This window comes from Pleurotus ostreatus (assembly GCF_014466165.1).
Source record: "Pleurotus ostreatus strain PC9 chromosome Unknown scaffold_5, whole genome shotgun sequence".
Classification (NCBI taxonomy): domain Eukaryota; kingdom Fungi; phylum Basidiomycota; class Agaricomycetes; order Agaricales; family Pleurotaceae; genus Pleurotus; species Pleurotus ostreatus.
In genome coordinates, this window is record NW_023503160.1 from 2206971 (window position 1) to 2230530 (window position 23560).

General features: G+C 50.9%; 9 protein-coding genes across 9 annotated transcripts; 1 reads left to right on the plus strand and 8 right to left on the minus strand.

Annotated features, from left to right (window-relative positions):
- Window positions 1-684: 684 nt before the first annotated feature.
- Window positions 685-2186, minus strand: PC9H_007817 (uncharacterized protein; the record flags this gene model as incomplete). The annotated part of the gene is made up of 7 exons (XM_036777342.1): window positions 685-954; window positions 1013-1026; window positions 1078-1189; window positions 1243-1358; window positions 1408-1556; window positions 1614-1938; window positions 2000-2186. The coding sequence occupies 7 exons, from the start codon at window positions 2184-2186 to the stop codon at window positions 685-687; spliced, it is 1173 nt and encodes a 390-aa protein (XP_036630962.1).
- A 275-nt stretch (window positions 2187-2461) lies between these two features.
- Window positions 2462-2977, minus strand: PC9H_007818 (uncharacterized protein; the record flags this gene model as incomplete). The annotated part of the gene is made up of 1 exon (XM_036777343.1): window positions 2462-2977. The coding sequence occupies one exon, from the start codon at window positions 2975-2977 to the stop codon at window positions 2462-2464; it is 516 nt and encodes a 171-aa protein (XP_036630963.1).
- Window positions 2978-3784: 807 nt separating this feature from the next.
- On the plus strand, window positions 3785-7006 carry MCM2 (MCM DNA helicase complex subunit; the record flags this gene model as incomplete). Its single annotated transcript, XM_036777344.1, has 10 exons — window positions 3785-3790; window positions 3842-4059; window positions 4114-4429; window positions 4483-4654; window positions 4711-5138; window positions 5189-5323; window positions 5376-6257; window positions 6313-6621; window positions 6675-6830; window positions 6893-7006. 10 exons carry the CDS (start codon window positions 3785-3787, stop codon window positions 7004-7006), a joined length of 2736 nt encoding a protein of 911 aa, XP_036630964.1.
- Window positions 7007-7194: 188 nt separating this feature from the next.
- MIA40 (Oxidoreductase) lies at window positions 7195-8132 on the minus strand (the record flags this gene model as incomplete). The annotated part of the gene is made up of 3 exons (XM_036777345.1): window positions 7195-7370; window positions 7423-7881; window positions 7937-8132. The coding sequence occupies 3 exons, from the start codon at window positions 8130-8132 to the stop codon at window positions 7195-7197; spliced, it is 831 nt and encodes a 276-aa protein (XP_036630965.1).
- Window positions 8133-8392: 260 nt separating this feature from the next.
- PC9H_007821 (uncharacterized protein) lies at window positions 8393-9750 on the minus strand (the record flags this gene model as incomplete). Its single annotated transcript, XM_036777346.1, has 3 exons — window positions 8393-9446; window positions 9505-9588; window positions 9644-9750. 3 exons carry the CDS (start codon window positions 9748-9750, stop codon window positions 8393-8395), a joined length of 1245 nt encoding a protein of 414 aa, XP_036630966.1.
- Window positions 9751-12075: 2325 nt separating this feature from the next.
- PC9H_007822 (uncharacterized protein) lies at window positions 12076-13161 on the minus strand (the record flags this gene model as incomplete). Its single annotated transcript, XM_036777347.1, has 1 exon — window positions 12076-13161. The coding sequence occupies one exon, from the start codon at window positions 13159-13161 to the stop codon at window positions 12076-12078; it is 1086 nt and encodes a 361-aa protein (XP_036630967.1).
- A 570-nt stretch (window positions 13162-13731) lies between these two features.
- CKA1_2 (Casein kinase II subunit alpha) lies at window positions 13732-15185 on the minus strand (the record flags this gene model as incomplete). The annotated part of the gene is made up of 8 exons (XM_036777348.1): window positions 13732-13802; window positions 13855-14003; window positions 14067-14215; window positions 14274-14438; window positions 14502-14585; window positions 14652-14921; window positions 14984-15060; window positions 15128-15185. The coding sequence occupies 8 exons, from the start codon at window positions 15183-15185 to the stop codon at window positions 13732-13734; spliced, it is 1023 nt and encodes a 340-aa protein (XP_036630968.1).
- Window positions 15186-15713: 528 nt separating this feature from the next.
- PC9H_007824 (uncharacterized protein) lies at window positions 15714-20933 on the minus strand (the record flags this gene model as incomplete). Its single annotated transcript, XM_036777349.1, has 2 exons — window positions 15714-19312; window positions 19367-20933. The coding sequence occupies 2 exons, from the start codon at window positions 20931-20933 to the stop codon at window positions 15714-15716; spliced, it is 5166 nt and encodes a 1721-aa protein (XP_036630969.1).
- A 1345-nt stretch (window positions 20934-22278) lies between these two features.
- PC9H_007825 (uncharacterized protein) lies at window positions 22279-23515 on the minus strand (the record flags this gene model as incomplete). Its single annotated transcript, XM_036777350.1, has 7 exons — window positions 22279-22527; window positions 22601-22654; window positions 22703-22909; window positions 22962-22974; window positions 23030-23128; window positions 23177-23281; window positions 23334-23515. The coding sequence occupies 7 exons, from the start codon at window positions 23513-23515 to the stop codon at window positions 22279-22281; spliced, it is 909 nt and encodes a 302-aa protein (XP_036630970.1).
- Window positions 23516-23560: the final 45 nt, after the last annotated feature.

Here is a 23560-nt window from a genome sequence, read left to right on the forward strand (position 1 = left end):
TGGAGATTGCTGGGTAGAACTCTCGGTAGGAGCTTTATTCCAGTACAGACCTACCCAAACGGTCCATGCTCACTCTGGGACGAATTGTACATTCAAAATGCTCCGGATGACTGGATACACAGGAAACAAAATATGCTGAGTATGGCGTCCTCCAGGAAGGTAGCAAGGTTACGCACCTCATGGACCCATCCATGAAGTGGGGAACAGGAAGAACAGATCTACCGTCTTCTTCTGGAGGTCTTATGTCAAAGGATGCCAGCAAAGACGAGCAAGCGAGCCACATTGTGGCCTCGGCCAGGTGCATGCCTTTGGAGCGACGAAGTAGCAATTTATCAGCTGGGTTCTGAGTAATAAGTGCTTGGATTAATACCTGGACAAATCCTTGAATTGGCACCTCAGAAGTAAGCGAGGGCCACATCCCATATAAGCCATATCCCTTGGCTTACCTACGTCCATACCCAAACAGATAATCGCGAGGATCCGTCTCTTTAACGCGGCTCTCTTCACCTAGGAAACGGTTGGGATCGAAGCACTCTGGATTCATGTACATCTTAGGATCACGCAAGAATTGCCTACACGTTTTGTCAGGTCAGGGGACAGCGACGAAGGGGACGGAGCGCGGACCAGGCATTCGATACAACCGTAGTACCCTTGGGTATGAAATAGCCGTCATGCAAGACATCTTCAGTAGCGGTACGAGGAAGCCCTATTAAAATCAAGGTCAAGATCGGGGGGCTCGCTGTTTGGGTCTGGGAGATGAGTACCTAGCGGGACAAACGTATACGTCCTCATAACCTCAGTGTATAGAGCTTCGACATAAGGTAGGCGGGAGCGATCAGACAGGGTAGGCAACTGGCCAGACCCAAGAACAGCGTCAAGCTCGCCTTGTGCTTTGATCTGTTCGTCAGTGTGCAGCACCATGGCGAGGACGAAACATTCAATGCCGGCGGTGGTCTATACGTGGTATGAGTATTTGTGTACTTGAGGTGGAAGGCAGGAAGATAAATTATACCGAGTCTGCGCCACCTAATGAGGAGATGAGGACGTCATCCATGTCGCACATGAAGAATCACCAACCACCATATATACCCAGAGCGGCCCATTGAATATTCCGTTCGTGTTGCGCTGAATTGAGGGTAGTATTTTCAAGTGCTTGCATCACGAAGCATGGCTCAGCCGTCCCATCAGCCTGAACGGGTCTAGCGACATGTTCTTTCATCCTTTCTTTATTATCAAACTCACCATTTTTCGCTTTACAATCTCATAGGGTCTGTTCACCGTATGCACCAGGTTCATTCTGTATTTTGCTGCCTTGCGTTTCCACGACGCCCCGGGGAACCATTGCGGAACGAAGCGCACTACAAACAAGATCAGAACCTGGGTGAAGCACAGCTAGTCGATACCCACAAATAGGGAATAAGTCAACCATATACGCATTGGCACGCATGGTATCCGAGAAGTGTGCCATGACCTCGTCAACGAGCTTTAGAAGTGGATCATCCTCTGGCTCGGCGGAATAGCCATAGGTGATCTTAAGGGCAATTCCACCAGAGAATCTTCGACGAATGTTATAAACACCAGACGCGACACTGCAGCTAGCTAGAGAGACGAACCTTTGTGAGTGTTGGACCCACCTCCGGGGATCCTTGAAGATACTATCGATATAGGCGCGGGTTTCATCGTGTAACACATTTTGCAAGGCCGCGACCTTGGACTTTGTGCCCATGAATTGAGAAAAAAGACGTCGATACTCTAACCAGGTTTCCGAGAAGGGAATAAGGCCGGGGCATTCGTCCCAACCAACCAGCTGTCCTCCCATCACGAACTTGGGGCGATCGCTGAAGCAACGGCTCTTCATGGCCAACATATCGAACGCATATTTGGCGTCGTTGATAACTACCATCGATTTGCCCATTACTTTGAGGTACACGATGCTACCTAGAAAGTGCGATATCAGAGACTTGAAGCACACCCGAATGAGTCGTCGGTTCCAACAAACCATATTGGTGTCCAAGCTCTGAGTATTTGACCCATGCGCGACTTGAAGGGAGAACATCAATATTTCCAAGGACAGGCCAGCCTTTGGGGCCTGGGGGGAGAGGCGAAGGAAGAGGTCGTTGCTTCAACAGGATGAGGTATCCTAGAAAGCCAGTTACGCCGATAGCAAGATAATAGGCAGACTCCATGCCGACCAGAGATATGCCATGGGTCCTTTATATAACAGTACTTTCGATTTCCTCGACCTTGAGTCGGATCTACGGTAGGGTACCGTGAATAATTCGACAGCAAGTTAATGACAATGTTAGTAACTTTGCACCTGTTGGACCGATTGTTAACACCAGTTATTAACTAATTAGTTACATCGGGGTTAATAACATGTTAAATATTGTTAATAACCTATTATTTACATGTTAAAAAATTTTGGCGGTGAAAAACGCGAAAAAAAACGATGCTAGGCATGTCAAAACTTCCACGCCTCCTCTACAGTAATACTAGCACAGGTCTTTGCAGCGGGAGGTTGTGACGCTGACTGTGCAGCAGGGGTTGCTTCACCTCTAAGCAATGCCCGAAGAACGGGGGCGTTAAGGTTAATCTCGCTATCGAGTTCGAAGTCGTCGTCCTCGATCTCAATGGCTAGCTCCCGGAGCATGCCGTTGTCCCCATCGTCGACCGAATCATAAGATTCCATCGCCGGAAGAGCGGGCGGCCCAGCCAAAAACTGTCTTGAAATTTTCGTTGATATCTTCGTAATCCGGATTTGTGGACCAAGACAAAAATGTGTACACTTTGCTTGTCCGTCCGGTGTCAGGTAGAGTACGAGGTAGGTACCTGAGAAGTCTCGCGAGGCGAACGAGTTTTTGCTCGGGGGTGTTTTCAGTGATTGCGGACATGGATGTTCAAGAACAGGCTTGAAATTTTGCCAACTCCCTTTCCAGGGTTTGCGACATCGTATTCTAGGATCATACTGAGGCAACATCGTTCGTTAAGGGCCTTATTCGGGGTGAGGGCAACTTGGCAAGGCACTACTAAACTTCGTTTGGAAAAGAGCCTCATGGGCTGCTGGTCACGTGTATTTCTCACAATTTTTAACACCCGCCAGGAGCTCTACCGATGTTATTAACCTGTTATTAACCTGTTATTAACACTGTTAATAATCCGTTGTTAAAAAACACCCTATTTTTCACGGTACCCTAATCTACGGGAGTGATCGCATGCTACCACTGCTTCTACTGTCCCTGTCAGATCGTTTCAAGTAGGATGAGTGCAATGTACAGTTGTGACTGTGGGGGATGACCCGATGCAACAGCAGTGCAACTCCACGCACTAGCTGCTAGCGTCCAATAAACGTCAAATGAGGGATACCTGGGTATAAGCTTACGCATGGCATGGCGGCATGATGCCACAGTAAGCTCGAGAGTTCATGGTCTCGAAGCCTTTGTTCTGATGCGTTTCTCGAATCTCTACTTATCGGTGAGGCTCGACGTTGAATTGGCTATACCTCTGCTATAGCTGCTTCATAAATCACATCCTTCAACCTGTGAATTTAAAAGCTGAGAAAGGGATGTGGTGAGAAAGGGATGTGGTGCGATAATATATTGAAAATGTACCAAAAGTCTATACTTTTTTCCCAGCCGTAAATGAGGAAGACGCGATTCATTTGTTTTGGTAGGAAGCTGGGCGCGAATTTGCAAGGCGCCCAAACGCGCTTTCGCGCGGAGTCTCAAAAGATAATGAGCGCGTCGATTCGCGTCGCGAGCTTCAAGCGTTTCACCACCACGCAAATATGTCGGTAAGGACTCGAAATCGCGACCTCAGCTTGTAGTCTCACGGACTGCTGTAGACTCCCCGCGGAAGCAAGCGACAGAGATCTGTCACGCCTCCTCCAGGGCCAACACCGGCGCGCAGACTTTCCCAGTCATCTTCGCTACCCCCATCGTCACCACCTGCACCATTCTCCGACACGGACGACAGCTTAGACGAGAGAGACCCAATACGCGACGCGGAGGGAGCCGATGATGATGAGGAAGGAGAAGATCTATTCGGCCAAACACTCGAAGAGTACGTGATCCAGCCTTTCTAATCGCTGCCGATGATATGAACGTGTAATAAAAGTGATTACACGGGCAATGATATTCTTGACACATACTCCGACACTGGGCTGAACGACGATGAAGAAGCAGAGGAGCTAACGGCTGCTGGTCGACGCGCTGCTGAAATGAAGATGGCTCGAAGAGATCGGTTGGAGAGTCAAGGAAAGCGAGGCAATCGCGCTCTGCGACGTAGTCGTGCGCCTGCCTTCCTAGGCAGTGACGGCATGGACGAAGATGATGAGCTAGACGACGAGTTAGGGATCTCGCGAATGAAAAGACGAACAAGAAGGCAGTATGATGAGCGACGAGACCTAGATGATATGGATGGTGTTGAAGATGTGAGCATCTGTATCTTTGCGTAACATTGAAAACCCCTTATTCTTTTCGATAGGAACTACCCTTAGAACAACTCAGTGATATAAAGGCCAAATCCATTGTCGAGTGGATCGCCAATGAACGCGTCCGAAGATCAATAATAAAGCATTTCAGACAGTTCCTGATGACATACGTCGATGAACATGGTTCCTCAGTTTACGGCCAACGAATTCGTAACCTCGGTGAAAGTACGTACTACATGTAATTGAAGCCAATATCCTTCTAACCCACTGATGTGTAACAGCCAACTCTGAGTCCCTCGAAGTTTCCTATCTACACCTTGCGCTTTCCAAACCTATCCTTGCTTACTTCCTCACCAACGCACCCACCGCCATGCTCACAATATTCGATCAAGTCGCGCTCGACGCCATCTTGGTCTACTACCCTGCTTACGAACGAATCCACTCGGAAGTCCACGTCAGGATCTCTGACTTACCTCTCAGCCTCTCACTTCGCGATCTCCGTCGCGCAAATCTCAATAATTTGGTCCGTGTATCTGGCGTGGTCACTCGAAGGAGTGGCGTCTTCCCGCAATTAAAGTACGTCAAATTCGACTGCAAAAAATGTGGCGCCGTCCTTGGACCGTTCTATCAAGACGCGACGAGGGAAGTCAAGATCAGTTACTGTGCCAATTGCGAATCGAAAGGTCCATTCCCCGTGAACTCGGAGCAGGTGAGCTTGACCTGCCCTTTGTAAGAGTATGTGCTAAACACCCATGGCAGACCGTGTACAGAAATTATCAGAAGATGACGCTGCAAGAGTCTCCAGGATCAGTACCTGCGGGTCGTCTACCGAGGCACCGCGAGGTAGTTCTCTTATGGGATCTCATCGACAGTGCTAAGCCTGGTGAAGAAGTTGTAAGAACCCTTCTGCCTGTTCTATGCCACCGGTGTTCATAACTGTCCACAGGAGATCACAGGCGTGTATCGCAATAACTTCGATGCGTCTCTCAACTCCAAGAACGGATTCCCCGTCTTCTCAACGGTCATCGAAGCTAACCATGTCAACAAGAAGGAAGACCTTTTCGCCGCCTTCCGCCTCACCGAAGAGGACGAGCGAGAGATTCGATTGCTTGCTCGCGATGAACGGATACGAAAGCGAATCATCAAGTCGATCGCACCCTCCATCTACGGACACGAAGACATCAAAACCGCTATCGCCGTGTCTCTATTTGGCGGTGTCCCTAAGAACGTCAACCACAAGCACCCTATTAGAGGAGATATCAACGTGTTGCTTCTCGGTGATCCCGGTACCGCCAAATCGCAGTTCCTGAAATACGTCGAGAAGACGGCTCATCGATCAGTCTTCGCCACGGGCCAGGGCGCTTCCGCTGTCGGTCTGACCGCTAGCGTCAGGAAAGATCCAGTAACACGCGAATGGACCTTGGAAGGCGGCGCTTTGGTGCTCGCGGACAAAGGAACCTGCCTGATTGACGAGTTCGACAAGATGAACGACGCGGACCGGACGTCTATCCACGAAGCTATGGAACAGCAATCTATATCGATCTCGAAGGCGGGGATTGTGACTACGCTCCAGGCGAGATGCGCCATTATCGCTGCAGCCAATCCGATCCGAGGGCGATACAACCCAACGATACCCTTCTCGGCGAACGTCGAGCTGACGGAGCCGATTCTATCCCGTTTCGACGTGTTGTGTGTCGTGAAGGATGGTGTAGATCCTGTGGCGGATGAGCTCCTCGCCAGATTTGTTGTAGGGAGTCATGTCAGAAGCCACCCAGGCTTTGACAAAGAGAAGGAAGAAATGGGAGTCGGAACGACTGTTGATGCCGATGTTTGTCTTTCTCCCCTTTCCCTCTACTATCAAATGCTGAACGCATCCTCCGCAGCTCATCCCGCAAGATGTTCTTAAGAAATATATCATGTACGCTAGAGAGAAGATCAAGCCTAAATTATACGATATCGACCAAGAGAAGATGTCGAAGCTGTTCTCAGACTTGCGACGCGAGTCCCTCGCCACCGGGTCGTACCCCATCACTGTCCGTCACCTGGAAAGTATGATTCGAATGGCGGAGGCCTCGGCAAAGATGGCTCTCCGCGAATACGTCAGAGCGGACGACATCGACCTTGCCATCGAAGTCGCCGTAGGAAGCTTCGTGAGCGCGCAGAAGATGAGTATCAAGAAGACTTTGCAGAGAGTTCGTAGTCTGGATATCTTTTGCTAGAACCTAAGGCTAACAAGGGATAATAGGGCTTCAGGAAATACTTAACGCAATCGAGAGACCACGAAGAGTTGTTGGCATTCGTTCTCGGGCAGCTGATCAAGGAAAAGGCTCGATACTACCAACTGCAACATCATTCCCAGCCAGAGCTGGTCACTGTAAAAGTCTCCGAGCTAGAAGAACGCGTACGTCTCCCTCAAAAACCAAAACAATATAAACACGATATGACGTTGACATCTATGTTTAGGCCAAAGAACACGACATCTTCGATTGCTCGCCATTCATGCGATCGAAGTTGTTCGCTACGAATGGCTACAAGCTGAATGACGGGGTAATCGAGAAGAGGTTCAAGATGGATTGAAAGTTCATGCGTATGAATGATACCCTGCTTGTACCATGCTATGACTTGTTGTATAATCTCTATATTTGATGTATATCTGGGGCGTATGAGTGAGTGGGGATAATGATAACGATACTCAGCGGATACTCTATATATCGCGAATACAACAATAATGTAAGAGTGAGGTACTTTTGGGGGAGACGGCGCGTTCACAGCGATGGTGTAGATGCCGTGTCGGAGGGCGGCGAGTCTGCTGAAGAGGAGTTGATGTGCTCTACTGGAGGCTCATACTTCTCCGACTCTGGGGGAGGTCGAACTTCGTCAGCAGCAGCGGACTCCGCGATGGCTACACCCTCTGGCTCGTCGTCATCATCATCCATAATTTCTAAAGAAAGCCGACATGAATGATGAGCTATATCAATACATGCGCAACTCACCTTCGGCATAGATCTCCGGATGCTCTCTGAAGCAATTCTGCATGTCCTTGAACTTTTCGACGCAGTTGATACCCTTCGGTTCGTCCTCCGAGTGGATAAAGCACGAGAAAGCTTCGCGGAACTGTGGGCCACACGGTCCATGAGCCATTCCACCTAAGCACGGGCAGTCCCAATTGATCTCGCCGGTAACGGGGTCGTATGCACCACCTCCCCCTGCGCCAGCTTCAGCAGAGTCCTCTTCTCCTGCGACGCCAGTAGTTTCTGACTCCGGTGTGGTGGAAGAAGCATCTGTGGTGTCCTCGGATGCAAAGGAGGGCTCGGCCGTGGTTTCAGAAGGTGCCGAAGATGATTCTGCGTCGTCAAAGGACGATACCTCTGGCTCGGCGGCGCGCACAGGCTGGGGGACATGCGCAGGCGAAAAGCTGGGATACCTGAAGTCGGATTGCGGAGGCTTGGAAGCTGGATTCGGAACGAGAGTGAGTTTGGTGCAAACCAATAGCAAACCAGCACGTACATGCTGAACCACTGGCAGGACCATCTAACGCGACTTTTTGGCTATCCAGACTCAACCGCAACGTCAGGTAAGTGGCGACCACGGTCGAGGCACCAAGCGCGAAGCCAAGCCGGTTCAAACGCGGTGCGGGACCGGAACGCGGCGTCGAGGTATGGAGACTTCTTCGTAGCGACGAGTTCGCGGCGCGTCTGAACATGGTGGTATGGCGAGAAGGAGTGGAGGAGAATGTCCGGCGTGCCGCAAAAGATTGCTGACGAATTCCTGAGAAAGCGCCGACCCACCCCTGTCGAACTCCTGAGAGCCATATCATTTCCCGCAAGTAATGGATCACGACAGACGATAGAGTTACCAAAACGAAGCACTACATGAGCATTACGGACAGAACAATAAATACGTAGCCCCGCCCTAGACTCCAAAATAAATCAAAAATTGTAGAAAGCGGAGGGTGAACTGTGACTAGGCTTTGTCGATCCAAGCAGCAATGGCCTTGAGCGTATCAGTACGCTCAGGCTCGTGCCAAGCGAATATCAAGAAATCGTGCACAGCGTCAGGTGCCTCATACCATGCTACTTTGCCTTCACCGTCTTTCACCCCGTCCCCATGACCCAGCTCGCTGACCATACGATCAATGAACGTCTTGATCTGGTCATACAGCGCTTCAGCACCACCAACGACAATAAATGTCCTCGGAAATCCCTTAAACAAAGAGGTGCCCTTGCGACTGTCAGAATCGAAGATCATAGGATTCTTCGCGGCGGGCGAGATATATCGGTTGGTTTCGGCAGCGCCATAGCCATGGGGGCCAATGAATACATCCTTTGACCAAGTAATGTTATTCTTCCCGGGACGCACGTCAAGGTAGTCTGAATCAGCGAAACGGAATGACGAATCGGTACCGGGATTCCTGTCGTGTGAGCTGGACAAGTCAACCCACGGCGAGAGGAGCAGCAGTGATCCAGGCGGGGCAGGAAGCTGGGCATTCGCGTCATTCTGGTGCTCGATGAGATACCGCGTGAGAGCGTGTGCCAAATTAGCCCCCGCAGAATCACCTTCGAACACGATATCAGCGGGGTGGATGCCGACTTGATTGACAAGATAATTGTACCCCGCCAAGGCATCGAGGAGTGCTGCGGGGAACGGCGCGAATGACTCAGAAGAAAGCCGATATTCGATGGCGAAGACCCTGTGTATGGAGTCGGTGTGTTTCAGAATCCCCTTTGAGACGGCGGCGATGAGATTTGAGGGGTGTGCTGACAGACGCGTGTACGCGCCACCGTGCATCGAGTACAGGACTTTCTCTCCCGGCATGGGGGGTGCGCCTACCGGAATTGTCGCGCCCTGCTTGTGAATCCAATATCCCGGGATCTTGATGGAGTCTACGCCTGCTGCTCTGGACCACTCGGTGAGAGGGGAAGTGATGAGATGGGGTACGGGGTCAACCCAGACGCCGTTCACGTCGACGCCTGGGGCAATGGCAAGATGTGAAGGAGTGTCCACAAGTGGACCGGTCCTGCGTGGTCGAACTATGTAAGTAGATGGCTACTGTTCAACCAAGGCTTTGAACGAACCTGCCCAGGACTTTGATCCCAGTCTTGAACAACTTCAGGTGCAAGACACGCTTGATACTCCAGGACGGTCTCGGGCGCCATGACCTAAACGCGACGCGAGCGTTTGAGACGTAGCTCACAGGACAAATGGCTCTCTTACCTGGGCAACGAGAGGGCAACCCACACGGGTACTCGTACGAAAAGAGTGAATGCGAGCTCGACGGCGAGGTACAGACCCTTGAATGGGTGATAATGGAGAAGCGACATGGTGGTTGAGAGTCAGGAGTGAGAAAGCCGAGCGGTATGAATGTAGTAATAGTAAGAACTCGTGAGAATGACATGCTGATTCCCCGCCTTCCGGGTATGTGTCTGCCTCGGTCCCGCCCTCAGTGTGGCCCATTCAAATATTCAACATTCACGTCGAAGAACCAAGTACCGGCAAGAATGAAACCTTCTCCCCGAACAATGTGCCACTGTGGGGTCAGCTGGGGTTTGGCACACCCGATCATGATCGAGCAACTCCTATTTTTGGTCAGGGGATTGTGTTGACTTCAATTTTTTGCCAGTTGGCCGACCTTGTGAAAGGGCTTTACTGGGAGCACGGTACAGGTATGGAGGAAGTACAGCGATCCCGTTTCCTCTAGCCCACTACAGTAGCTGAATTGCCATATCCTGATTGTCCCCATCAAGGCTTGTATTAAGCTCGTGTATGCAAAAGAAAAAATCCCAGCTTTCGTACTCAGTCCTTCCCCCAATGTCTGAGGCCGACTTGATAATGCAGTATCATCTTCAGACTATGCACAGAACAGTTCAATACTCACGTAGATTAATGCGGCTTCCATCGGAATACTCTTGAGCAGTAGACCCTTGTATATATCAGCTCTTCATGAGAAATACTTCCTCCTCAGTATAATGAGACGGTCACTCCCGGAGTCCATTGAAATTAGAGTATACATGGACAGCTATATATTGTCATACCATACAGCATATTCCAAGTTTGGTTGAGGACTCACCTTCCACGTAAGGCCTGGTCTGTACTTGAACCATCTATCATCTTCCGCCCTCTTGCCTTGTCATGACAAATTCTGGATATCCTACTCACCAGATTCCTTTCTCTACGTCTATTTCATAAGACATGGTCATGATTCCAAACACGACAATATATCTGCAGAGTGGTGCAGGAAAGGATGTCGTTGACGAGACGAGTGAATTGACGGTTTATTGTATAGCCCTACCACATCCCAATAAATGTCCACAGGAAATCAGTAAAGACTTTGATGAACTCTTGAATACTTCACTCACTGAAATTCTCAACCTCCTAGTATTTTCGCGGACCTGCTTACAAGATCAAGACATCACAAAGGTATAGGGATCATATCTAGATATAATGACGCCTGATTGGGATGCCTACTGTATATTACGCGTACTCGGTAGTTCTTTATACGATCAAGCCAACGTCCAGCTCTATCTTCTCCGAATGTCCAGTCATGGGCTCCCCGAGACGACTCAAGCTGTTTAATCCATCCTCCTCTCATTATCGTTGTATATGGTACTCTTCTTGGGTACAAATCCTTAGGCGTATCCTACACACGGTTAGGTAGAATTCGGATCATGCGACCTACTTCCAACATCATGGACGAAGACATTTGACGAGAATTCTCGGGCATCACTTGTCTTGATATTCTCGATGCATGAGCCACGGATAGGATAGATGCTGAGGCACGGAATGTAGTATCTCAACGGTCGTTTAAAACCACGAGGCCGATCATACATCTCGAGCCTCCCTTGCGCGAGTGCGAAGTCGATACTCGAGTGAAGGATTTGGAAAAATCACGACTCGCACCCTCCAAAACGACGATCCAGTTGGAAGGACGGATGCGACAAGAAGCCGAAACAGGGGCACGCCTGGCTCGTAGGAGGGAGATGGAGATACTTCAGGCACGGTGAGCTAGAGAGGTGGAACTTGAGGCACGCGAAAGAGAGGCAGAAGCACATCGGGATCGCGAGCTGAAAGAGGCAGAAACTCGGCAAGGTGAATATCGGCGAGAGTTTGAACGGGTAATGGGATTGGGGACAGGAGAGGCAGAGGGAGAAAACGGGTTGGGGGATGGTGTGCCAGTGCTCAAGTGGGTCATGAATTTCTTGTGAAATGTCGGCCAGCCATCTAGAGTAATCTGATTGAGGGGCCAAGGCCCGCCAGTCCGAACTTGAGGTAGATCTCATAAACATACGGTCTTCATATGTTTCAAGCAACATACGGAAGCAATATAATAGACGTGTGTCGGCGGGCTTCTTATCGTCACCGCCAGTACTACATGAAGCGATGATATGAGTCTTAATTTCGATAACATGGTATATACATCGAACATAAGTTGAGCATCCTCACGGTGATCGAAGTAGTCCTGTCCCAACAGCAACGAGCTCGCACGTTCGAGCCGCGAAGCGATGTAGGGCAGCGAATACCGCTAGAACCACGGCTTGTATAATCCGTGGGCCTGCATAGATAACTGCCTCGGGCAGAAATAATCTAAGTAGTATGCATCATGGTGCAATGGGTGCCGTCACATTGTGGGCTTCTGGTTACATATGAAATCAGTATTGCAAGGACGTGTACAGTGGAGACGGAGTAAGGCTTACTTGGTGGCGCGAGGCTACAGCCTCTCTTGCCATGAGGTCGTTTAGGCAACGCGCGACGATGCCCACGCCCTCCTCGACGGCCTCTCTATCTGTTTCCGCAACACGTTCCAGCACCTTTCGGAAACGGTCAGGATGCCAGCGCAACTGCGCGTGCCGTATCCGATCCTTCCGCGACTGGCCTGGTGAGTGCAAGGGGGAATACAGGAACAGCACAATGGCCGCAGACGTGATCCCGGTCGGCGTTGTCGGCGGCAAGACGACAGGCCAGGGTATCGAGGCGAAGTTTAGAGGATCGGTCTGCGACGCAAGAGCTTTCCATCGCTCTTCGTATTCGCGCCAGGCGTCGACTGTAGCCTTGTCGGCTTGAGCGCGTTCCTTCCGTTCCTGCTCGCGCAAGGCAGCAAGTCGCCTCATCCGTTCTTCTTCCATGCGAAGTCGCTTCTCTGCTTCCTTCTGTCGTTGTCGTTGATGAGCTGCCTCTCTCCGTATGTACTCCTCTTGTAGGACTCGATTCTTTATACGTTCTCGTTCCATAGCCAGCCGTCGTGCCTGCTCTTGTTCCCTCATCCACCGGTCTGCCTCAATCTCGTAAGCGCATAGCACTTCTTCCCATCGTTCACCGTCAGCCGGCCAAGGGTACGCGTATTGTCTTCGTAGCGGGGGCCTACTCCCCTTCAAGTTCACTTCAGCGTGATGGTATGAAGTCTGTGCCTTCCCCCCCGAAGCTCCTTTCCCTTCGGCTGCATGGAGCTCAGATATGAGGATCTCATCTTCCAAAATCCACTTGTTCGTCTTCTTCCCCGTCTGCTTCTCGTGTTTGACGAACTCCTGCTCGGTGACCCACGCGTAATTTTGGGCCATATGCTGCCAGGGACTGGAAATGCCCGCTTCTTCGGCGGGATAATGCGTATGGGTGTGGGGGGATGGCTCGGTACGCCGAGCGTGCTGGTATTGGTGGGCGGCGTGTCGGTGTCCCCCCATTGCAGCAGCACCGTCCGTCTTCGATCGATGAACACGAGCGCGAGGGTGTACCTGCTGCATTGTGGCGAATTCGATGGGGACGACTGGGAGAGCTCGCCTTATATAGATTACGCTGGGGACCTCCGAGTCGTAGTGTCACGGTCTCGCCAGGAGGGATTCTGATAGGGAAGGGAAATTTTTAGCCGACCTTGCATGCGATGGGATACAAATAATTATATGCCCTGAGATACAATGAGATGATGGCCATCATGCATGTTCGCCGGTCGGTGCCCACGTTGCACGCCTGCTGGAACAGATCATTTGCAGTATGTCCCATATCAGGGCTCCTCCCAGGGGCTACCCCCGGCTCATCGAACTGTGCAGTCAAATTCACGAAGCAAACCGTGTGTCATTTCGAACAAAGTAGGTAAGGGCTACATGCATCAAGCTTGAGGTTGAGTTTTATCAATACACTAGAATCGAGAATCGACATGAGTAGAAAGGTAACAAGGGCCCGAGGCATATTCAGATGGTGGCATGTCTACAAGCAAGCTCCAGACGCTCTATCTCCTACAAGGAGAGTAATAAATAATGAATGGAATCAAGGAGAGAAACATAATAGTTCAATATTATCAGCGCATGCATACCATATCATGTAGAACAGAATCCGGAGTCACTGACTGCTTCCTTCTTTCCGGATGAAGCTTCCAAGCGAACCGAATCTACACCTTGCGCATCAACGATAATGCTTCATCTAATGAGTCAACTACTCACTGAAGTAAATATGTGACTGAGCCTCAGAGGCTGTCAACCGTTCCTGATGATCATATCTGAGCAGTTTATCCAGTAGATCAATTGCCTCAACTGAAGCTACTGATTGGTTGTCGGCGGTAATGAATCGCGTCCAAGCAAGCCGCGAATAGCTAGCAAAAGTAAGAAGTCAGACCTCTTCTATACCCATCAGTGGAGCATGAAGGAGAGCTTACTCTTGAAGAAGGGCCTCATGGTCCGTTTCAAGGTGTATAGAATATTTTTGTAGGTACTGATCGAATTTCGGTGTCCCGAGTACTTTCATAATCTTCAATAGCTGATCGTCATTATCCAAACCGCGGAAAAAATGTTCGCGTCGAAAGATCTGCAACACGTAAGTCACCGGTGAAGTGCTGTCCTAGAAGCAATAATAAGGTCCGTACCATGGATGCAAACATGCAACCGACACTCCATAGGTCGAGGCTGTAATCGTACATTTTATAGCCGACCAACAGTTCTGGCGCCTTGTAGTAGCGCGAACCGACGCGAATATGATATTCAGTGTCTGGGTGGTAGAATTCCGCGAGTCCCCAGTCGATAAGCTTAAGCTACATGTCGTCCATCAGCACGAGGGTTGGTTCGTCGTAGTATCATACGAAGCTATGACGCACCTCTCCACGAGAATGGTTGATCATTACATTGCCTGGTTTAACATCGCGGTGGATAACACCATGCGAGTGGGTGAAGTCCAGAGCCTGCGCACACATTAAAGTTCAAGGAGACCACTCGACAGTAGATGAAAAAAGACAAAGAGGGCTCACCTTCAATAGTTGGAACGTGTAATGTTTGATGTCCCCTTCTGTCATTTTGGGGAACAACTGTTTCCATTCCACATTGTCCACATACTCCATCACCAAGCTGTGGTATCTCTTCGAGGAGTCCCGAACGACGTCCAGCAATCCAATAACGTTGGGGCCTCCAGCGAGATTGCGGAGAATCTTGATCTCGCGCTTGACCTTTCGTGCAGCGACGGGCTTCAGGACCTTGATCACACAAGGGTCATTGTTTTCCACATCCAAAGCCCCGAAAACCTAAACCCGAAAAGTAACCTCGTTAGTCTACATTCTCGTTACGGTAGGTCATTTTTACATACATCCGAGTACTTGCCACCACCGACTCGGCAAGTAATTTCGTATCGCTCCGGTTGGCTCCATTCGATGTGGAAGGCCTCTACACGCGCAATTCATCCCAATTGCCTCAGTTTCAATTTAGATGGGTCCAGCCCTCAGGTACTTACCATAGTCATACCAAGACAGTCCAAACCTCTGGTTTACATCGCGATAAACCCGAGCCATCAGCACTTATGAATGGGGTTCGGAAGACGTAGTACAATGGCCAATGCTGAGCTGGGGGGTGTGGCAGCGCAGAGGAGCTAACACTCCGGGACCATGAATGCTGGACGATGGAGGTGGCTGGCAAGAAGCTGTGGCGCTTGACAACCGGACCAACTGAGCGCTTTCAGCGAAGGCTTCCGATTCAAACTTGCGCAAATTTACGGATGCGCTGCGATTAGAACCAGATAAATTCAGTGACCATCCAGAGTATGTAGTACGTATGTAAGGAGAATGAGAGGCATATCAATGCAATGCAGTATCATGTATAATGTCGATGAGGCCCAGAAGTAGATAAATAGTCGAGTACTGCGTATATGATTAGATTAAAGCAGAGTCGTGGACGCAAATTATGGTATGTAGCACAGTCGATGAATACACCAAAGCAAGACAGCGAATAGACTAGATACAGTTAGGGGAAAGAGTGAGCGTGCTTTCTAGACATCAGAATAATACGTACAGAGAATTAATCAAACGAAAACAACGAACCCTCTACGAAAGGACGTCCTTCCCCAGGTCGGGTGCACCAACCTGCAGGAAAGATAGCACAAGTGCGATGGAGCTATTTTGTTGGCATTGTAGCTCCAACTCTTGGTTAGACCAGAGCGGGCCGTTGACGCGCGTGTATTGCTCCTCAGCAGACGAGTCCTTCTCATAGGCACTCCCAGTCGAGTTTGCTAGATCTAGCTCGTTCCGACCAGCACCTTGACGGTACAGTTGACTGCGGGACTTGGATCGGATGTGGGCAGCTGCGCGACTCCCGTTTGTAGGATTCCGTTGATCGACGAGGAAACGGCCCGGGCTGGGTGAAGGTGACGGAGACATGCGTGAAGGTTTGTCCAAGAGTTTTGAAGAAAGCCGTGAAGAAAAGGCATCGCTACCCAGCAGTGTCTCCTGAAGGATTCGGAACGCCAAGTGTTCCGCCGCCCGGTAAAATTTGGACGGGCCTGGTCGCCCACCATTAGAGGCCGAGTTGGTTGAATTAGTAGAGCTATCAATCTGGCGTTTGAGTGATACCGCCCACTGATGACGTATGAGAGGGTCGTCGACACTGAACATATACCTCCGCTTGCAGTTGTTGTGGTTGAGGAAAGCAATCTGGAAGGTATTTCTCATGAAAGCGCGTTCGACCTCGAGAGAATGGCTCAGTGGCAGACCCGAATACAAATTAGCATTGGGGCCAGCGCGAACCATGATCAAGGTCTTCGGACCCAGGGATGTGCCCATGATGCGGAAGGAGACTTCGGAGGATTTACCAAAGTTGAGGGTTGGAGGATCGAAGGTTAGGTTTTGGCCATAAAGGTGGATGGTGAGATGCGGGTCTGACTGGGGAATGCGGAGGATGATGGGTTCAGATTGGACTTTATATGTGAGACGAGTAGGAAGGGGACGTTTGACCATGATGAATATATCGGGTGGACTCGATGCAGAATTCCGCGCTTGGCAAAGACGTTCGTCTTTTATCGAATTGTAAGCTTCCTCCAATACTTCGTCAGTGACAAGGTACCTGACATCGTAACGGCGGAAAGCCTCAATGAAATCCCTTCGCGTAATGTTGCGTCTCGGGTAACGCGTTGGTCCATTAACCTGGGAAATGCCTTCATGGAGAAGTTCATTTAACTGCACCAATGCTCGCACGAGTCTGATAGCCAAATCCTTGTCGTACGCAATTCCACCAGCGTGGGCCTCGTACCACCGACTTGCGAAAGAATCAAGCAAGTAGTCCATGGATTTGTGGTCGAGGGGACCGCGACTGGGGATATTTATAGATAACAGAAACGCGCGAAGGGCTTTGTCGATCCTCATACCGGCGAACCCAAAGGAGTTAATAAAGGACTTCAACACAAGCTTTGATGTTCTCCGCGATAGATAATCACCCAACCGCGTTCGGTCAAGATCTAGCGTCTTGAAGAGCAGCTGGCCGAGTACCGTTGGATCATCCCGCGTGCCTGTCTTCGCAAAAAGCGTGCTGATTGCGTGGTCTGGATCCTTGGAGAACTGGTGGACGAAGGTGCGAATCAAAGGGTTACGTGGTGGCACTGTGTAATTTGCCTTTGATTGATGCTCAATTCGATCGTCACAGAATCGCAGCTGGCGAAGTTGGACTACACTCTTCACAACGAACTTCCTGTCTGATGGACTGGGTTTATACGAGTCGATGAAGCTGTCGTGATCCGGAGTGACTGGCTTCGCAATGACCAAGATGTCGGTAAACAGGAAGAGGAAACGATCCTTGACCGTATTGGGATTCACGACCTGGAGGACAGGAGATGATAGGACGAGCTTCCTTGCTGGGTCATCTACGGCCGACGCCCACATTGGACTCCTCGATCCGCGAGCTAGGTTCTCTTCCAGTCGCTCAAGCACAACATGTCCTTGTGATTCAACAGGCGGAGGGCGCTGCTCAGTGAAGTGCGACTCCCGTGATTGGGATGATGAGGCTGAGGAGGATGTAGAGGTAGTGGCAGCAGGATAATCGCTCAGTGAGGACGTGGGGTCTGGAGTGGTTGATGAGGGAGGTTCGGGGGGTGATGATGGGGCGGGTGGCTCAGGAAGTGGTTGGAAAGTCGAAGTCGTTGTCCAACTAGGATATGGACTCGAGAAATCAGGCTCTGAATCGGACGCAGGCATAACCTTCCTTGCTTTGGGCGTCTTTTCTGTGTCCGTCGATTCACCGCGTACGGGGGCGAGTGGCTTTGTTGGGCTAACTGGCGTCTGGGGAGGTTGGGGAGGTTGGGGGGTAATGAGAACCGGCGACTGCTGCGAAACCGCGCTCCCGGGGGCGGTCGTAGGTGTGCGAGACTTCTCGTTTCCTATCTCTTCCCAGTCCGCTCCGAGGTCGCTCTCTTTGCGGATTCGCAACAGATCTGAGAGAGAAGGCTTTTTGTTCGCGTTTGGTGAGGGTGACGCGGGGAATGTCCCGCTCTGGAATATAGGTGGAGAGATCGTAGGTGTACTTGAAGGAGAGGATTGAGTTGAGAATATGTTTTTGTTTTTGCTAAGCCATTGTTTGACACCCGTGAGCGTCATTGGAAGCGAATGCTTCGCACCGTTTCCTCCAATGGTCGACTGAGGAGAGTTCGGGGACAGGTTGGGGGACTTCTCATGTTGCGACGACGACGAAGGGGTGGCCGAGATGGGAGGAGAATTATACTTCGACAATAGTCGAGTGTCGGAGGCTTGATGCGAGAGCTTCCTGTCCCTTGCTGCAACAGGAGACCCGGCAGAAGCAGTAAAGGAACCGGAAAGTGGAGGCTGCTCCTCCTCTTGCCCGTTCAGATCAGGCGATGAGGCGGAGAGCAAGCCCTTGGCTCTGATTCTCTGTTCTTCCAGCTTGATAATCCCAGGGAACGGGAAAAGCTTCTCGTGTTGATACTTCATAAGATCTGCTGAAGAAGCAAGGGCAGGTGAAGCAGCGCCCCGCGAACCGAGATGTGGAGACAACGACACTATCGAAGCAGACGCCGATGGAGATTGCATAAGTGACGTTCTGACATTCGAATCCCCTCGATCCGTCTTAGAGCTAGTGAGACTAGCGCCACTTTCACGGTTGAAGCTGGAATCGCCAGGTTCGCGCCTATCACGATTGACAATGCTGTTCGTCCTCGACCGCCGCCCGGCACTTGACCCAGATCTGGAGAAAGCGCCCTTGACTTTCTCCCAGAGTTGCTCGCCATTGCGCCTGGGTAGCCCTTCACCCCCTGAGCGATCATCCCACTCATGGAATTCAGAGTTTATCGGCGAGCGATCACTCTGTATGCGAGAGGCAACAGAGAGGCGTGTGGGGTATGATCGCGGTGACAACTGAGCAGAGTCATCACTGGCGATGACAAGTGACTGCGTTTGGGAGTATTCGGCGACTGATGAAGGAGAAGCAGGGACCGTGAATTGGGGATCTGGAGAGACCTCAGACTCAATGATGACACTTTTGGACGACGAGGCCCGGGATTGATCATGGTCATCTGGGTAAGATTCATCATGAACAAATCCAACGGACGATCGATTGGACTCTGATGGTTCTTCATAAGGTTCGTCGTCAGCCATATCGTCGTCGTCATCAACATCGTCAACAGGCATGCGAATTTCAGGCACTGGTGCAAGATACATGAGTATACTCGTCTCTATGATATATGACAATGACATACCTGGATCAGCTATCCAACTAATCTCGCGATCAAAGGTATCATCGAGGAGCGGCCGAGCAGCCTGGTATAGGACTTGTTCTTCGTCATCATCACCCAGCCTTTCTCTCAGCGGGGTGGTAAAAGGGCTACTTGGGAACGTATCCTGCCTAGACGGCGTTCTGAAGGCCGCGCTTAGGAACACAGGTACGCCTACCGCTGAAGCCGGCGCAGAATCCGACGAAGCATTTGAAGGCGCATCAGAAGAGTGGGGCTGCCGAGATTGCATAAGGGCTGCAAAAGAGCGCTGAGGTGTACCGGGCATTCCATTGTGTAGTATCTGGTTAGGTACTCGGTCCTCTTCCTCTTCCTCCTCAACAAGTACGCTTCGCCGTCGTTTGGGGTCAGGACGTTCTGGGGGATCGTATTGTTCATTAAGATTCACCGTCATAGGTACAGGTTCTGGGGGGGTCGGCGGAGGCAGTGCATGACTAGGCGTAGTTGAAAGTGCTCGTAGGGCGGCAACGTCGTCCAAAGAAGGTAGAAGTGGCGTTTCTGACTTTATTGGGGTGTTCGGCGTTGATACATGCTCAGAATCTGAAATTCCGGTATTGCTCGCAGAAGCAGATTGTCTTCTTGAACGCCGCCTACGGCGCTTCGGAGTGGGCGCCCTGACTATGTCTTCTCCGGCACTAGCTTGCGTGTCCAGGTCTGTATCTTTGTTGAAACGGCCGCCTAAGCGACTAAGCATGAGCTGCCTAGCCGCCGTTCGCTCGCCCCCAGACACTGTGTTATTCCTCCCGAGCTTGGCCCCATTTAGTGGGGGTGTCGGCGAAGGAGAGGGATCATATGAATCCTTGCCCCCCGTGAGCTTATGCATCGCCATGCGTCTACCGACCACGGCGCTGTTGGACCGAGATAACATGCCTTTCTGGAGAGCTTCGAGCGTCGGTAGCAGAGGTGTTGGCGAAGCTGTCCTGGAATAGAACGCGCCTGGCTCTGGAGACGTGGGCGTCGGTGAACGTAAGAACCCAGATCTCTGCAGTTCAGCGATGCGTGAGGGCGTGGGGGAGTGGAAGGGAGGGATAGTTACTGGGAGCATCATTTGAGGATAGACCATTGGAAGTGATTCATCCTGAGAAGAATCCCCCGGTATTGGTGTTGGTGTCTCGATGTTCCGAGCCTTGCCCTTGAAATCCCTCGACCCCCTTGAACGAGAACGCGATCGTGAACGTCTCTTCGTCTTGGGCGCAGGCTCTGGTGTGTGCCTATCGTCTCCATGATAGTGCGCCCCATTCCTCGCTGCCTCAACAGGCTCCACCTCGGCATCCACTTCTGCGTCAACCTGCACCTCTTCCCTGCTCGGTGCCCTCTCCTCCGTTTTGACCTCTTCCTTCACGTTTGACGTTAAAGCCTCAGCAACTTCCGTCGGCACATCCCCGTTGGCGACCTTTTCTCCTTCACTGACGGCTTCTGTGTGCATCGGGGGTCGTCTCCCGTCCTTCATTCTCGGTAACGATGCGGCGCGTTTTAACCTAGCAACAGCAAATGCCCTTTGCTCGGCTGCTGAAGTCTGTTCGTTTTCGGCCATGGCCAAAGTGTGGAGTCGTGTACCGTATAGTGATAGTAACTGGACAAGAACATATAGTTTGTTAGAATCACTGCGGAAGGTTTTGATGACCTTGACCTACGGTATTCTTCCCTGATCACGCCCGGCTCGCGATCCGAGGGAATTTGGTGGAAGCTTCTATATTGAGGCTGAGGGGCTGTAGTTCAGTGTTGGGAACCGTCAGCGTTGGGGGAAACAGAGGTTTGCTCACAGTTGACGACGGCGACAAAGGGTTGTTCTTACTGATCTACTGCCAAAAAGCCGTTATACTGCTAAATATCCTCGCGTGGGAACCACGGAAGTATATATGTCGCGCCGCAATCGGCTATAAGTTCTCACGCTCCTGTCGTGGTCAGGGGTTCTGTGCCTCCCCACATCCATGAGGCTCTCGTCCATATGTCTAGCGTCCAACTAATAAGGAGGTGAGCTTGTAACCTTGATGATGCCACGATATTTGCAGAAGGTTTCGAATGATAGCTACTTTGAATAAGGGAATCTCCTAAATCTCCCAGGTCTAGAATCGCCGTCGTGCGCAATGGCATCTTTTACACGGCGAAACCAAGCGTGAATTGTGATATCCTCCGGGATTTCTGGGCGCATGTCTCATAGGCCTTCACTTTTTCTCCATTTGTATACTGTGTGGCAGGTCGTGATAGTGACGGAGGAGGACTTGCGCTGTACAGCCCGGGCACGAGAGGCCACGACGTGCTCTTGGGGTACTACCATGTGGCGTAAAATGCCGCTGGGAAATGGCTGAAGAGTGGTGAGTCCCCGTCAGATTTACTACGGGCACGGGTACTTCGAACAAGCCGTAATCATCGCCTCGTTGCCTGCACTCTATACTGACGCCAACGTACTTTATTAACGCATGTCAAACATCCTTCCATATTTGATTCAGGACGCGGCACGAGGATAACAAAAGCTATCGAATCCTATCAGCATCTATTCGGACTCGTTATGCGTGCGTACTGGGAAAGTGATAGGAATGCAATTGTGGCAACCGCCAACTTCGTCAGGGGCCCCTGATTCTCCCAGCCCACAGCCCACACAATAACTAGGACACCTCCGCCGAGTCCCTGTCCTTCAAGGAAACATCACTCGAATATAATATATGCCCTTTTCAGTGTTGTCACCAAGCGACATCGCTTCGCCATTAACGCATCATATCGTTTCGAGAACAAGGGTAAATGGTTTGTCCTTGTTCATTAATTTGTCTTCCCCGCAACGCACCGGAGTCCCGTATCGATATGTAACCCGTTTCTTTCATCAAATACAACGTTTTGTTAGCAGGTTGACATTGTGTTGCCAGCTATCTCTATGGGTCCATTCACTTTACCCGGAATGAATCCTTCAGTTCCTTCCAAGACGGCCGTGGCAGCTCGAATCTATGTCCAATCGTTGCATACTCCAAGCCCCCTAAGCGAGCTACAGCACGAAGTTTCCGAGGGTCGACCGATTCGCCGTCGTCAGAAAGGACCGATTTGCGGATGTGAACCTTCTTAATCAACCCGAGTATCAACGTCGTTCCAATCGTCGCGTCTGCTTCGCTCTTCGGTATATCTTTGGAGAAATATAGCTAGATGAAATACTTGAGTCTCAAGCAACGAAGCAGTAGGAGCACATCGCTGAATAAACAACATCCGACGTACCTCGCACTCAAGGCTAATGGCGCTTTCTCGCACTCTCGCCGGCCATCCGGATTCCTACCAGCGAGTAAGTTTAAGCAGGCGTATTGTTTACGGTTCACTTACACCATAAGCCATAGTGAGGCCACTAATCAACCACTCGTCCACATCCGCCGGTGCTTCTACAGAGGTAGAATTGGCGGCTTCGATGAAATCGTCGCTAATAATATTCACGGTGAACTTCTTCGTGGAGAGGATATTCTCTCTCGTATCTTTCGGCCGTCGCGGAGACAAGCTGAACGATATGCTCAACAGCGGGGGGTTGTGAGATACCTGTAGTGTAGTGCGTTAGCAGAAACGCGACGAGCTTCGCGCAGATGACAACCATTGAGAAATAACTGAGCACGCCACAATCAGCGCCGATGCGACGCGTTTTACAGAGCCAGGACTCACCTAAAGGGTGCCAAATTCGGTGCCCCTTCTGCAGACACGGAAGACACGAAGGCGATGGGTCGGGGTATAATGGCTGATGTCAATACTTTGTACCCATTTCTGCGAGGAACAATAAGAACACAGTCTTCCTCCACACTGACCACGTACTTTGGAGGTACATCTGCCGCGAAGTCCCAAGATTTGTACCTTTCATCTCGGAAATTACGAAGCTGGTTCGTGCCTTCGCCATTGGTCCCTGGAGGCGGTAGGTAACTGAGTGTTGAGCCTTTCCATCTGGCCGACGCGAAACTAAAAGGACGTGTACATGGTCGGTGTATACACCGACTCCGAGCAAGACCTCCCGTCGCCGTCGCCAAGAGCCGCATGATCGAAAGGAACCGTGACGAAATTTCGCTTTCTAATCCACGACGAATGGGACTCCGCGATGCGCACGCGAGGGAGTGACCGCCTCTGCGAAAACCATTGCTGATTCAGACCATATTCCATATTCAGGCTTCCCATAAAGCGGCGGCCGTGGTTCAGAGTGAGTGT